The sequence below is a fragment of the Pelodiscus sinensis genome, chromosome 27 (assembly GCF_052426305.1).
Source record: "Pelodiscus sinensis isolate ZL-2025 chromosome 27, ASM5242630v1, whole genome shotgun sequence".
Lineage (NCBI taxonomy): Eukaryota > Metazoa > Chordata > Testudines > Trionychidae > Pelodiscus > Pelodiscus sinensis.
In genome coordinates, this window is record NC_143078.1 from 16,989,602 (window position 1) to 17,003,663 (window position 14,062).

The 14,062-nt window shown below is 44.2% G+C and overlaps 1 protein-coding gene across 2 annotated transcripts in view; it reads right to left on the bottom strand.

Annotated features, from left to right (window-relative positions):
• Positions 1-14,062, bottom strand: part of IPO9 (importin 9) — a 117,151-nt gene that overhangs the window by 38,651 nt on the left and 64,438 nt on the right. For both annotated transcript variants that reach the window (XR_016347979.1, XM_075910552.2), the window contains exons 13-15: positions 13,175-13,314; positions 7,719-7,878; positions 5,947-6,173 (exon numbers count right to left, since the gene is read on the bottom strand). Coding sequence is in view for 1 of the 2 variants with exons in the window: in XM_075910552.2 (XP_075766667.1) it covers positions 5,947-6,173; positions 7,719-7,878; positions 13,175-13,314 (527 nt within the window). In the remaining variant the exon portion in view is untranslated. The remainder of the gene's footprint in view (positions 1-5,946; positions 6,174-7,718; positions 7,879-13,174; positions 13,315-14,062) is intronic.

Consider the following 14,062-nt stretch of genomic DNA (forward strand, 5'->3'; position numbering starts at 1 on the left):
TTACAAGAAGTTACAAAAGCAATCTTTACTGGACCATCCAGTTTACTTTCAGCCTCAGTCAGCAACTAGAAGCAATGGAAGAAAAGTCAAACAGTTTAGGTATGGCTATAGGGCATGTACTAGACAATTCTGTGTATGAATATAGACTCTCTGTATATTTGTGTCTATCACGAAAGAATCCAAGTACCATCCTTCATAACAAATCTGATACAGCAGGGAACTGGGAATAATGTACCATTTCACCTTCACGTCCTTGCCCTTAATTGCCCCTTAAACCAGTTCAGTAGGTACAATGTTCAGTACAAATTATTTTAGCATTAAATTCAACTGTATGCTATCCACGAACAGTTTGGTGCAGAATTGCTGAAGTTTAACTGCTCCACAGAAACTGTCAGGGTGAGGCTGGAAGTTCTGACACTGGGTAGGAAACCCTAGCTTTGGCACCTAGAAATATAGTCAATAGTTTTTGGTGTACAGGAAGCAGAGTAGGTCTTCAATACTGGGAAGGGGCTTCCCTTCAGAAAGGGACAGAGTTAATTCAAATTCCTCATTCTGGTAACCCTAACAACTTTAACAACTTTAACAGCACTTAGTTACCTCAGTGGACAGCTACCCCATATCAACAATGATAAAAAGAAGCAGAACAAACTGATATTTCTATTAAGATATCTGACAGTAAATAGTTGAAATTTATCTACAGCTAACAAACGTAAAAAGTTAAACTTCTCTTATACAGCTACACTGATTAAAGGTGTCTGGACACTCAGGCTGGCATTACTGCAGGACAAAGTTCACATTTTAAATATTTTTGTTGCAACTATAATAGCCAAGAAATGTAAATTCAAAGATTTTTCAGGTCAGAAGGGATGATCAAGATCTAGTCTGACCTCCTGCGTAACACAGACCATATAATTTAATTCAGTGATTTCTGCCTTAAGACCATAACTTCGTCATACAATCTCAATTTAAAGATTTCAGGAGATGTAAAATCCACTATGACCACAGGAAAGTAGTTCCAATAATCACCTTACACTGGAACAACTTTGTGCTTATCGTCCATATGAATTTATTTAGTTTCAGCTTCCAGTTATTGGATCTTATTATGTCTTTGTTAAGTTAAATGTACGGTTGGCAAGAATGAATCCTGCCACACAGTTTCTCTATCACCACATATCAGTGATACATACCAGCTCTGGGTCTAAGACTCATTTTGCCAGATTTCTATCTTGACTACAATAATCAATTTTAGTGCAATTTATTTCTTACAATCTTCATATAGATTTTATAAGCCATTGTGTCACTTTGTTGCTTCAGCCTGGTGATGGCACGGCTGATTCTAATCTTATGGAAAAGAGGGATGTAAGCAGTGTATCTTTTGTCCCACTGTTTCCAGCATCTCAGGCCTCCATCATATGCTTCCTTGACCTTGGAGACACTTTTTTGAGGGTTGACAGCTATGTCAAAGCTTTTACACTAGGGGCTCTGAAAGAATAGCAGGCCCATCTCCAGGCCTTCTAGATGCAGTGAGCCCTTCAAGAAGGTGTCTTGGAATGGGCAGTTTGTGGCTGCAATACTGAGCATGAACACAAGAGGCCTTCTTCAGTCCTAAAACCTATTCCCATTGCGAAAGGGAAGTCTGCAGTGCTGCCAATGGTTCCCAAATCTGGTTCCAAGCCAAAACTAGATCCACGTGGAAATCACCCCACAACCTAGAAAGCCTTCTACCAAAAACCTGTAGGCACAGACAGAATTGAAGAAAAATCTCTGTATGAGCCCATATAACCTAGAGCGCGAGTCAGGCCATTACTTTCTCTTCTGGAATTCCTCTTGTACCTCCACTCACCTCGGGCATTTTCACTATGAAGGGGATAGTTTGTGAGGTTACTTGTCAGGTACATGTAGCCTGTCATGCCAAAAAATTGAAGGGGAAATCCTTCAGAAACCCTGAAGAGTGTTCCCTTTTCCACACATTACTGAAAGTAGCCTTTTTGGTGTCTCAACCAATCTACAAGGAGAGGTTACATGGATTAGAGACATTTATGTTTGATTCTCAGCTTGCTTTAGGATATTCCACAGAGGCAAGGCAAGCTTGTGCTTTCCTCTCACTTCTTCCAAGAGTGGTCTCCCACCTACATCATTCCTGTACTGTTGTTAATAGTTCCTCCCCCAGGTCTCATGCACAAGCAAGGGAAAGTAGGATATACACATTCAATGATAAAGGGTCATAGGTCCAAACCATTTAGAAAAACTACTCGGATGGCTAGACACTGACTATGGTGAGCCGCATCATGCTGAGAGTGGATTAAAGATTACATGGAGATTTATACCTGAGTCAGGACCCACTCCATCATGGCCACTTCCAGAGCTTGTCATCAAAATGTTGTTGTGGAGATTTCTAGAATGTCTACATGGAGTTTAATACCCCAGGTTTATTCAGCATTACTTGCTGGACTTGGCACTAGGCTAGGGCTGTCCACCATTCTGATATAGTTAATCTGGACCTGGTAATTAACCACTTAACAAGGGGATTCAGCTCATCAGCTGGAAACTGTTAAATGGGAGTCAAGAAGAGAGAAAGAGGGACAAAGAAATTCAGGATCTGAGAGGTGAGATCTCTTTCCTTGTCTCCTCTAGGTCTAGGCGGTAGGTTACAGCTTGGGAAAAGCTTTATGGTGATGGGACATGAAGCTCCATATGAAATTGTGAATAAAGTACACTGTGGGGAACTGTGTGCGAGGACTGTTTGCAAAAAATTCAGAGTGCAGGAGCCCACCCTATGAAGAGTGACAGCTTGTCAAGGATAACAAGGACTGTCTTTGTTCTGGGTCTGCTGAAACTCCTAGGTTTTCTGTAACTCCTTTTGCTATTCAACTACACAGCACAGAAGTTCCCCAAACTGCCCAGTCTGCTGTGACTTCTCCTTAGCTTACTCATTCTGGTCCTTTGCCTACATTAGAGTGGGAAATCCTGGACAAGCTCCCATTTGTCACAGGAAGGGCTCCCACATCCTGAATTTCTCTTCGCACACAATCCTCATGTGCTTTTACGTAATGTACTTTACTCCAAATATCTTATGCAGCTTCATGTTCCATTACCAAGAGACTTTCCCCAAGCTTCAACATACACCCAAGGCATAGGTAGGGGAGAGAGATCTCACATCTCAGATCCAGAGCTTCTTTGCCCTTCCTTCCCATTTCCTTCCTGTCTCCCATTTAACAGTCCCCAGCTGATGAGCGGACTCTCCTTGTTAACTGGTTCATTGCCTGGTCCTAATTATTTCTCAATTTGACCCACAAAAGGACACTTACAAAGTGAGCCAACCCTAGTCTACTCCGACTGTCAATCTCTACTTTTTAAATTAACAGTTCCTCAGTTCACCCTCCACCTGGACTCCACTGCTTGCTACAATTCCCAAAAAATGTAAACAAAAATATACACAAAGATAGTGCCATTGGATGTTTATGCTTCCTGTCTCCCTTTCCCTCTTCCTCAGAGTTCTTTAATTCTCCCTGAACTCTGCTCTGATCATAAGGGAATGTACCAGCTTCTGCCTCAGTTCTTTTCCTTTGTACCCCTGTAAAAACATTCAATACGGTGAAGGCACAGATGCCATTTCAACGTGATGCAGCTTGCTAAGGAGTTATGAGAGCAAGGCACCAGGAGGCCCAATTCCCAGAAGTGTGCACGTGCAGAGGTATCCCTGTCACAGAAACCACTGCTAACAAGTAATACTTCTTTAGACAATGCTGATATCTATTGCAATGCCACATTCTCAACAGAGGTGCTTATTTATTCTACTGACTCATAAAATGTGGGCAGCCCAGTACTTTGGTGAGGCTCAATACACAACTCAGATATTAAGGAAATCTGTCCTGTCCCCACTTTCATCAATGGATACAGACTTGTCTACATACTAGTGACTGATGACAGCGCGATGTTAACAGAAATCTAATAAGAGGATGACTTCAGGCAGCAAGGTATGCTGTAACAGACAGCTGATCAAGAGTAAACAATCTGAGATTTTACTGGATAAACTCCATTTAAGGAAACAAAAAGAAAGCTGAATGCAAAATAATACTGCTTCTTAAGAATGACTTAAAATCTCCAACTTCAGGACAGTAAATACTATCCTATTATATACAAAATATCCTCTTGTGACCTACAAGTCAGCCAGACCTATAGGAAGAAAGTTTCCTCCACACACACAACTGCATAGCATACCAGTTATTGCTGCTTTGATGTGGGATCAAATCAAAACTATTGCTAAGGATCGCAAGAGATGGAGAATGACTGTAGAGGCCCTATGCTCCATTAGGAGCCTAAAGGACAAATAGATAGAATAGTGCACTAAGCTAGTGCAAAATTCTTATCAAAGAGAAGGTTAAAATAATTTGATCATGGTCTATCTAAAAATACCTATGTGGGAAGAAGATTTCAATGGCAGAAGGCTCTTTAATGTAGCAAAGGCAGCCCAGTATCCAATGACTGGAAGCCAAAACTAGACAAATTCAGCATAGAAATAAGTGTAAATTTTTGGAACTACTTACCTTGAGAAGACCTCAGAAGTATAGCCATGGAAGACTAGAACTAAAAAAAAAAACCTTAAAAATATATAAATCCTAGAAGTGGGTTGTGACCACAAAAGCTCATAATACTATTTATATATTTTTGTTAGTCTCTAAGGTACTACTATTGTTTAAGGTGGTGGGTTTTTTTGTTTGTTTGTTTTGTTAACCAAGAGCAGTAACTGATTCTCCATCACATACAATATGTATACAGGTTGAAACTCACAAATGCGGGGGACTCTCTGATCTGTCAACATCCATGGTCCAGCAGGATGGGAGTAGGAATCAGCTGTGAGAACGGTGGGAGGACGACTGGGGAGCCCTGGCTGGACCAGCAGCGGCTGGGCCAGGTGGTGGTTGAGAGCCCCAGCCTAGGAACCCCTGGCACGAGCAAGGCCAGGTAGCAGCCAGGAAGCCCTTGCCATGGGGAATTGCTGGTGTCAATGGAGCCAGGCAAGGCAGCCAGAGAGCACAGAGCAGCAGTGTGGCTGGAGGCAGCAGGCAGTCCCAGCTGCAGAACCTTGGGAAACCCGGGCTGGGGAATACCCATCAACAGCAGGGCCAGGCAGGGGCTGGGAAGCCTCTGGAGCAGCAGGACTGGGAGTGGCTAGGCAGCCCTGGGCGGGGGAACCCCTGGGAGCAGCAGCCCAGCAGGGCAGGTGGTGACAGGGTGGCCCCTGCAGGGGAGTCCAAGGGGACCGTGGTGGCATGGGGCAAACTGTAGGGTGGGGAGCACCAGCTAGGCCAGCATTAGCATGGCCAGCAGCAGGGCAGGGAGTCCCAGAGAAAGGAATCTGGGCAGCCAGCAGGGAGGCAGTGACCTCCCCTGGTCTTGCAAGCTCCCTGGTTCAGGTTCGTTCAGGTCTCAAGGGTGCCAGACCAGGGAGATCCAACATGTAACAAAATTGGATGCCTTCTTATAAAAAATGGGTGAACCAGAGCATAACATGTGGACTAGGTACAGGAGTCAATGGGTACAATTTTCTGGCCTGTGCAATACAGGATGTCAGTCTAGATCAGTGGTCCCCAATGCGATGCCCGCGGGTGCCATGGCGCCTGCCAGGGAATTTGTGCACACCTGCCTAGTGCCGCCCCCGGGCGCCCAGCGCATGCGCGGTCCCCGCCCCCGGTGCATGCTTGGCCCCAGCCCCTGGGTGGCCTGGCAGCCCTGTGCGGTGCTCCCACCCAAAACGGTTGGGGCCCACTGGTCTGGATGATAATCAGCCCATCTGGCCTTGAAATCTAGAAATAATGTCATTCTGTGTGTCATTCTGTACATTTTAAATGCCAACTTTACAGGTAACCTGCAGGAGATTCATCTTGACCTGATGCTATTAGCGAAGACAGGGCAATATTGAAAAGAGATGCTTTGGGCACATACCATTACTGTACTTGAGGAAGATTGCTATGGTGAAGGGACAGATTTTGTTCTCCACATTTGCTGTAAATGCTGGATCTACTGTGCAGACAATACAGAGTGTTTCCATCACAAGATTGAGGACCTCTGAACTGAACTGAGCTGCCAAGTGGATCAGTCCATCCAAGATACTGGGAAGGAAAGGCTGCAATACATGGGTGCTTTCGGAGATCTTCAGCTGGTCACAGTAACTAGATAAGGAATTCATGGCACAAAACACACAGATATAATATTTACAATGGAACTAAAGATGTCAGATGCATAGATCACAGTATCTTATCAGTGGTTCTCTCCTCTTTCCACTGTCTTCATCTCAACTGAATGGTTTTTGTTTTGCCCACCTCACCTCTGTATTTTCTTTCCCACTAAGCCACTGTCTCCCACTTTTTGAATGTATACCTTCAGCTTACTTTTCCCCACCTCTTCAGGCTACTGACATCTGCAATGGCCTCAGGCTACTGAGCTCCATAACCCAGCCCTCTTTTTCAGGAGCTCATCACCATAAAAGGGTATTCCAATTTTATATAAATAAAAATACACACATACACACACACACACACACTTTTATAGCTAAGAGGAGTAAGTACTTGATCAATATCCAGTGTTTAATTTAGTATGCGAGAGAGAACGAACAGAAAGAAAAAAGGAGAGAGGAAAAAGAGATCAGTTGGCATTTAGTTTTAAACCCAGTGATACTTGGATCTTCTGGCAAGTTCCAGGCCCTCGTCTAGTTCTACGAAAATCTATTTCCTGGGCCTACTTGTTTCCCTCTCCGAGAGAGATCCTACAACTCCAAGCCACTTCTGGGTTACTCACTCAATATGCAGCCTATGATCACAAAACCACACAAAAAAGCCAAATAGGGTCATACCAAATTTACGGCCATGGGGGAAGTGGGGGGGGGAATCCAAAAGCAATGCAGAGGTAAGGATGGCAATACCATGCCATTCTATATTCTTACTACTTCACTGCTGTGGTCAGTGACTCTGCCTTCAGAGCTGGGCTCCCAGCCAGCAGCCACTGCTCTCCAGCTGCCCAGCTCTGAAGGCAGCACTGAGGTGGGGCCAGACATGAAGTTCAGGCTATGAGACATGGCTCTGGACTGGGGCAGTGGGTTACAGTGCAGGCTCTGGAGTGGGGCTGGTGCTGAGGGGTTTAGGCTTTAGGAAGGGGCTCTAGGCTGGGACCGAGGGGCTCAGAGGGCAGGTGAGGAATGAGGACTGAGACATGGGGTTGGGATGGGAGGAGCACTCAGGGTTGCAGGTTCTGGGCTCCATTTACCACTTTAAGAAGCTCATGGAAGAAATGGCATGTCCCCCATCTAGAGCCTACGTGTGGCCAGAGGGCTTTGCATTCTTCCCCACCTACAGGCATCACCCCTGCAGCTCCCAATGGCCACAGTTCCCAGCCAATGGGAGCTGGTGGTGTATTGGTAAGGGGCACTGCATGGAACTCTGTGGCTGCTCCTACACATAGGAGGCAGGAGGACAGGCTGCTGCTTCTGGGAGCCATACAGAGCCACAGCACATGTGGAACAGGGCACGCGCCAGTCCCCACTCCCCAATAGAAGTGCAAGGGACATATTAAAATGGCTGACAGGCCAGATGCGGCCCACAGACTGTAGTTCCCCCTCACCCTCAGGTCTAAATGTTGCTTGGTTCTGCCATAAGTGCAGGGGATGGGACTTAATGGTCTCTTAAGGTCCCTTTCCAGTCCTATGACTATGATATGCTTACCCCCAGATGGCTCTGACTGCGGAGATTCGGACTGAAGGAGGCTGGGTCTCATGTAGACCACTGACTGTGGCCTGCAGAAACTGCTGGATTAATTCTGGAGACATAGCAACTGTAAAGCGACTGGCAGCCCAAAGAGCACGACCAAGCAGGAAAGGAGACACTGAAAGAAGACAGAATTCTTAAAATTCAGGAACTATTGCTATTCCTCCCCCCTGCCCCAACATACACAAAGCCCTGCCATCTTAAAAAAAGCAACATTTGTTTGATGACAGTAATAGAAAAAGTTTCTCTACAAGCAGGACTACCAAACACCTTTCCTGTGGACTGAATCCAGGCTGAAAGACAGAAGAAAAAGAGGTTACATACCTGTAACTTGATACCTATGTGTAACTCTTCATGTGGGTATGCAAGCACTTTATGCACCTGAATCTACAACATATTTAGAGTACTGTTCATTGGTGCACACTTCTGTGCTCAGCACCAAAGGTACAAAAAGTATAGGTCAACAATCTCTCCATTTCCTTCTCTATTTAAGCCTAGTTCTGATGCAAAGCAGAGGAAAAAGAGTGGGTAGTGGAACAGACACAGGGACCACTCATCTTGAAGAACCTCCAATTACAGGAAAATGATATCTATTTCTGGCACCCAAACATATTCCATGCAGGGGTGACGCGCAAACGGTACTCAAATAGGAGATGTGGTGTGCAACGATGCAGGTGGTGCAGATGTCTACTGCTGCAACTCTAAAGGCTGCACTGGCAGAAGAGGTCCAAAACACAACACTATGTGAAAATGTGGCTGAACTCCTGGCTGTTGCCTTACAAAGGTACATGCACTCTTCAAAGGGATGCTACTGAAGCCCCATGTACTCTAGCAAAATAGGCCCTCCCCGTCTGGAGGTGGCAGATGCACCAACTGATGCACCAACAGAGCAAAAAGGATATGGACAAATGTCCATATAGCATCTCTGAACCAAATGTTGCTTGTCCCTGTGCTCACTGCCATGGCAGCAAACAGCTTAGGTGATTTTCTGACTGGTTTAATTTCCAGCAGGCACTAATGCCTGACTCCTTACGTCACTTCCTTGATACCTGTTGGGAGACTAATACAACAAAACATAGTATGTTTTTGTGTAGGTATGAGACACCTTTCTGATACAAAAAGTTGAGGAAACAACTAGAGCATCACCTATTTTGGATCTGGTTTTGGCCAACAGGATGATTACATGTGATATTGGGAACAATAGCCTAAGAAAAGGAAGACATGAGAACAGCACAAAAAAAAGCTACTGGACTTCAACAGCACAGGTAACAAAGAGGAAGTGGTGCAGATTGGGATAATAAATGAACATGTCCGATCTTTTGACCAATTTGAATGTATTCAAATCAGTGGAGCCTAATGCTCTTCACCCCAGGGAATTGAAGGAATTAGCCAAAGAAATCTCAAAGCCATTGGAAACAAATTACAAACTCATGGATGATAGGAGACATCCTAGGAGACTGGAGAAGGGCTAAGATGGTGCCCATCTTCAAAACAGGCTAAAAGGAGGAGCCAAGAAACCATAAACCAGTCAGCCTGACCTTGACACCTGGGAAGCTACTAGAGCAATTTAGGAAATAAGGGGTGATCACCAGTATTCATTATAAGCTATGCACTCGTACAGCCACTTAGGAGATTGAAATGCTGCCAGCTTATCATCAGAGGGCCCACAGCTAGGTTTCTTGTTTTCACTGGTAGTGCATCTTCACACATGCCTCAATGCACAAGCATTTATTCTGCACATGGATGGAAAAAATCTCCACATGCATAGAAGAGACTAGAGAATATTGATGATCATTAGCAGTCAGCGTAGATTTACTAAGAACAAATCCTGCTAAACTAACTTGATTTCCTGTTTTGACAGGTAACTGGTTTAGTGGTTTAATATACCTAGACTTTAGCAATGCTTTTCACAGAGTTCCACATGACATTCTGATGAAGTAAGATGGAGAAATGCAAGCTTGGTAGACCTACTATTAAGTGGATACAAAACTGGTTAAACAATTGCAAACAAAGAGTAACTATTAATGGAGGGAGGTCCTAATTGGTTTCCACAGGGATTTTTCTGAATCCAGTGTTTAAAATCTTTATTAGATTACCTGGATGTAGGAAGAGAGAGCATACTAGGCAAATTTGCAGATGAAACTAAGCTAGGCAGGGAAGGAGAGGGGCCGGAAGAGTTTGCAAACACTTTGAGGGATAGAATTAAATTACAAAAGGATTTTCAGACATTTGAGAACTGGCCTACAGACAACAATATGAAATTCTACAAAGACAAACGTATGATCCTACACTTAGGAAAGAAAAACCAAACTAAAATGGGCAATGGAGGAAAACTAGCTTGGCAGTAGCACTGCTAAAAAGAATCTGAGAATTACTGTAGAGCACAATCAAAACATGGGTCAATAATATGATGCTGTTGCTTTTTTTGGCAAATGCAATTTTGGGTTGCATTAATAGAGGCATAGCATGCAAGTCACACGAGATGAAAATACCACCCTAGTCAGCACTGTCTAGGTCTCAGCTGGAGTACTGTGTCCAATTTTTGTCACTGCTGTATAGAAAAGATGTAGAAAAACTGGAAAAGGATCCAGAGGCATGCAACAAAGATGATCAAAAGTATGGAACAAAAGCCATTTATATGGATGGAACACAAGCCATTCACTCCAATTACAAATACTGTAGACTTGCTGGCCATTTAAATGCCAATTTGTGAGATGAAGGGAATCCAGACTGGGATGTCTAATCCTACCATTCGCCTGAGTCAGCAGGTCTGGGGAGGACAATGAGGATGAGCTGGCAGCCACTACATTCTTGATGAAGCCCTGACAAAATATTCATGTTATGGGATATTTCCATCAGTGATATCGTCACAAACACACAAATCTCACCACACCTGCAAAAATAGAAGAAATACAAGCAGAAAACCAAAACAGCAGAGTGGGAGCTACCAAGTTTATTTATGAGGGAGACAAACAATAGAGCAGTCCCACCCCCAGTCCAATAGCTATTAAGGAAAATGAAAGTCTCAAGGAAGGAGAACATCAAGCTGGACTGGAGGGAAATAATCACATAATTTAAACCAAATTATGTCATTGTATCTTCTTGCAATACACCCCGGGAAAGAAACCCCAGTTAGTAGAAAGAGCAAAGGAATTCTAATGGTGGATTTCACTAGCAGAAATATATTTCAAGAATGTGTATATATTTGGCCCAACATCCAAAAGAAAGTGCACAAGAAAGCTACAAGTGAGCAAGAGTCAGAGAGAATAAAAAGGTAAAACAAGCAAATGAAATCAGGAAGAGGAAGTGAACGAGTCATTCTGCAGGTAACAAGATCAGTTAACACACATGGGCTAGGATTAATGGAGGTCTGAGGTAACCTCAGGGTACAACCTAGATTGCTTAGTGTCCTTAAAACTTTTCATCCTAGGCTCTGTCACAATGCTATGCTAGTGAAAAGTACGTTGTGAGATATCAGAATGCTGTGATCAGTTGGCCATCAATATGTGAAGAGACTCACTCAGTTGAGTTGCATGAATGTTCTCTAAGCCACTCACGATTTATACACAGGGAGATTCCAGACAATTGTCCCCAGCATTGAACCCCAGTGATTTACTATCTTCCACTGCTCAAAAGAGTCTCATTAATTAGAGTGCTTCTGAGCAGATTCCCCAAGCATGATGACTAGAAAATCCATATAGGAAATTGTTTGCAGGGCACAGAGGTTGCAGATCTCATGAGACATCTATTCAGACATATGTGCAGAGTGCTGGGGAGGAACTGTGGTCCTGGTACATGCAGCTACCAAATGATAGAGGGAAAGGTAGGAGAAAGGTCCTGGAAGCCAGGTGTCTACCTGCATGTGCCAAGAATCGGACGAAAGGAGTCTGTGCTGTGGGTCTTCTGATGCACTTGCCAGAAAAGCTCAAAATTGCAGGTCACCCCCAAGGTTTTTGTTTGGATTTTGTGCTTTCATTTTCTTGATTGTTAACTTGTTAAGTATGGTAAAAAAGATTCTGTAACAGTCAAGACAATAAGAGAGTTTGACATTTGGGGGCAACAAAGAATGCAGAGACATGGAATTAAGAGACCCCATATAACTTTGGGTATTAAGGAATGAAGAGGGAAAGCCTCAGACCACAGATCCATTTGCACTGTTACTAGCCTGTAAATAGAGCAGGTTGCTTCATGTAAACTGGAAGCATAAAGTAAATCAAACTGAATGCTCAGAAGAAACAGATCAGCAAGGAAAAAGGGAGGGGGCAGAACAAACAATCAATAGCCCCCATGCCTCTGCTGGAATATAAAGCAGACAGCCATGACACCCAGTGGCCAATGGCGGTGGTGGGGGAACTTGGCCCTGCCATCTCCATTGGGTTCCAACCCAGGATCCTATGAAGCCAGTAACTCCCCACGAGGGGCTCAGGCATCAGCTTCTACTACCTGCCCTGGGTTACTTGCTATCACAATCTGTGTCCTGGGCAACTCCTCAGTGAGCGGCTGTTTGATTTCTTCACAGTCAGTGAATCACCTGCAGCGGAGTCTAGGTCCTTGGGCTCTACTGCCTGGAAAGTCGCAGGCATCTCTGCAGGAACCTGCAGTACACATCCCTCCTCTGCAGCCAGCCCTGACTGAGTTGGGCTGCCTCCTCAGCTTCTTCCTCTGGAGCAGAGGCAATAAGGGAAGAAGGCATGGACTTCTGGGCCCACAGTGATTGGTCTGTTCCCATTGGCACAGTGTGAGATTGGTACACTCCATCACAATTAAATGAACACTACTGCTTAACCTAGTCTCTCCAACAGCTCACTTCTCCAATGAGAGCCTGGCTTATTTAATACAACATACACTTCAAACCAAGTATGTCTTAATTACTGATTGGCCTGTTTTCTTAAATATGAATCGCTGGCAGTCCATTTCAACAATTCTTTATGCTTTCTTGGGAAAGGCAGCAGATCCATGTATAATCGGCTCCAACACAGACATCACCATTATTGGTTTGAACAGAGATCGAGGTGGGACATTAAAATAATTCATGGAATAATCCCATCTAGTTTTAAAAGTATTCAAGGGAAGCTACGGAATTTTCTAACTTCTAGTGAGCTCAACATGTAGTATTCTCTGAGGGTGGAAGAGCAACTAAGTTCAGAGCCATCCACTTACACAGAAAGTTTCTATTGAAAGAAGATTGGCTTACATTAAGTTTACATTGTGAATGAAATGTAGGAGGGCATGCAAATACAATTATACTTCTCCACTTGAAGTGTTTCCCCCAAATATTTCTGTGCAATAGCATTTCCCTTGTCAAACATATCAGTTCCCTCTACAGACACTGAGCATCTATATTTAGGAATGCTTTTGAATGGTTCTGATATATCAGATGCTCAGCAATTAGGTAAGCGGCTTTTCTGACTTACCCGACAGGTTGAGGTCTGCAAGAACAACATTTGTCAGGAATCCATGCATATCAAAATGAATTCTACCATTCTTCACACTGTCCGTAATAATAGATTTCACAGAGCCAAGTGCCAGCATACAGGCTTCATGTATCTTCCACCTAAAAAAGAATTCATATGCCATTAATTTTCCCACATTTATTCTAAATGAATATATAACCCCAGCCTTCTCTCACTGCAGCAGCAGAGGGCCAAGCAAGAAGTGCCTCTCAAGGCCACTGCAACACCAGTGGGCACAGCTGGGGAAGGGGTGCTTGTCCCCTGGCCTGGGCAGGTCGAGGTTCATCTGCCCCCTATGCTCCCCACAGTATGGAATGCAGCAAACTGTGAACTTCCCTCTCACTTCCCAACCACGTGTAAACAGCCAATAATGTTCCCGTATGAATTAGGGAGGTGGAGTTGTAATGACTTCATGAATGGTTTCAGTCTGTCAAAATAAAAAGCCAGAGCCCTACACACCTCAATGGAGTGGAGTCTCTGCTCCTGGGTGCTAGTGTGTGGCTTAGGGTAAAAGACTGGAAGGAACATATCTTGGCTCATATGGAATTGACACACCACCTTTGTGTGATGTGGTCGGGGGTTGTACCTTGTCCTTAAAGAAGACTTTATAGGAGTTGCTGATATTACTGAAACCAGGAAAGCCACCTTGTGAGAGGTAGTGCAGGGAGCAAGTGGCCAACAGTTGAGGGACCTGAGGGTAAAGCCTGTCACGACCTTTTAGAAATCATGGAGTTCGTGAACACTGAGCAACTGTGAGCAGCCAGGTGGAAAGCTGATAAGGATTCTTAAAGAAGAAACCAACAAACCCCACTATTTGAGGTGGAGAAAATAGTCTATAATCAAGGGAAT